This window comes from Acanthisitta chloris, unplaced genomic scaffold (assembly GCF_000695815.1).
Source record: "Acanthisitta chloris isolate BGI_N310 unplaced genomic scaffold, ASM69581v1 scaffold24609, whole genome shotgun sequence".
Classification (NCBI taxonomy): domain Eukaryota; kingdom Metazoa; phylum Chordata; class Aves; order Passeriformes; family Acanthisittidae; genus Acanthisitta; species Acanthisitta chloris.
This window is the reverse complement of record NW_008690122.1, coordinates 6,063-6,498: the sequence shown is the minus strand read 5'-3', so window position 1 is coordinate 6,498 and position 436 is coordinate 6,063. Positions and strand designations below refer to the sequence as shown.

Here is a 436-nt window from a genome sequence, read left to right as displayed (position 1 = left end):
ATGTGGGAGTAGATCTCCTTCACGTCCCGTCGCATGTTAAGCTCCAAGAACTGCAGCTTGATGTAGTTGCCTGCGTCATCGTAGGTGTTGGGACCTGGGGGCGTGGCAGTGAGTGAGCAGGGTCTTCTCCTGGGTTGGTGTGTTCCCCACGGGTGCTGGCCCACCATCAACCAACGCTCCCTCAGGTGGGCAAACCTTGTGTAGTCCATCAGCAAAGTTCGTGCAGCGTCACTTGCATGGGGTGCTGAGGACACCTGGTGGGAGACTGCTGCAGGGTGGTGGCACCCTGGCCTCCACCAGCGCCCCACCACCGCCAGCTGCTGCCACACTCACCGTCGTAGTCGGGGAAGCAGATGCTGAGATGGGCCTTCTTGATCTTCTCCAGGAAGACATCCTTCTTGTTGAGGAAGAGGACGATAGAGGTGGTGGCGAAGTA

The 436-nt window shown here is 58.7% G+C and overlaps 1 protein-coding gene across 1 annotated transcript in view; it reads right to left on the bottom strand.

Annotated features, from left to right (window-relative positions):
- Positions 1-2: 2 nt before the first annotated feature.
- LOC103808892 (guanine nucleotide-binding protein G(t) subunit alpha-1) overlaps positions 3-436 on the bottom strand; it is a gene marked incomplete at its 3' end in the record, with an annotated part of 3,041 nt that continues 2,607 nt past the window's right edge. The window contains exons 7-8 of the mRNA XM_009081698.1: positions 334-436; positions 3-94 (exon numbers count right to left, since the gene is read on the bottom strand). The exon at positions 334-436 is cut by the window's right edge and continues 16 nt beyond it. Of these exons, the coding sequence (XP_009079946.1) occupies positions 3-94; positions 334-436 (195 nt within the window). The remainder of the gene's footprint in view (positions 95-333) is intronic.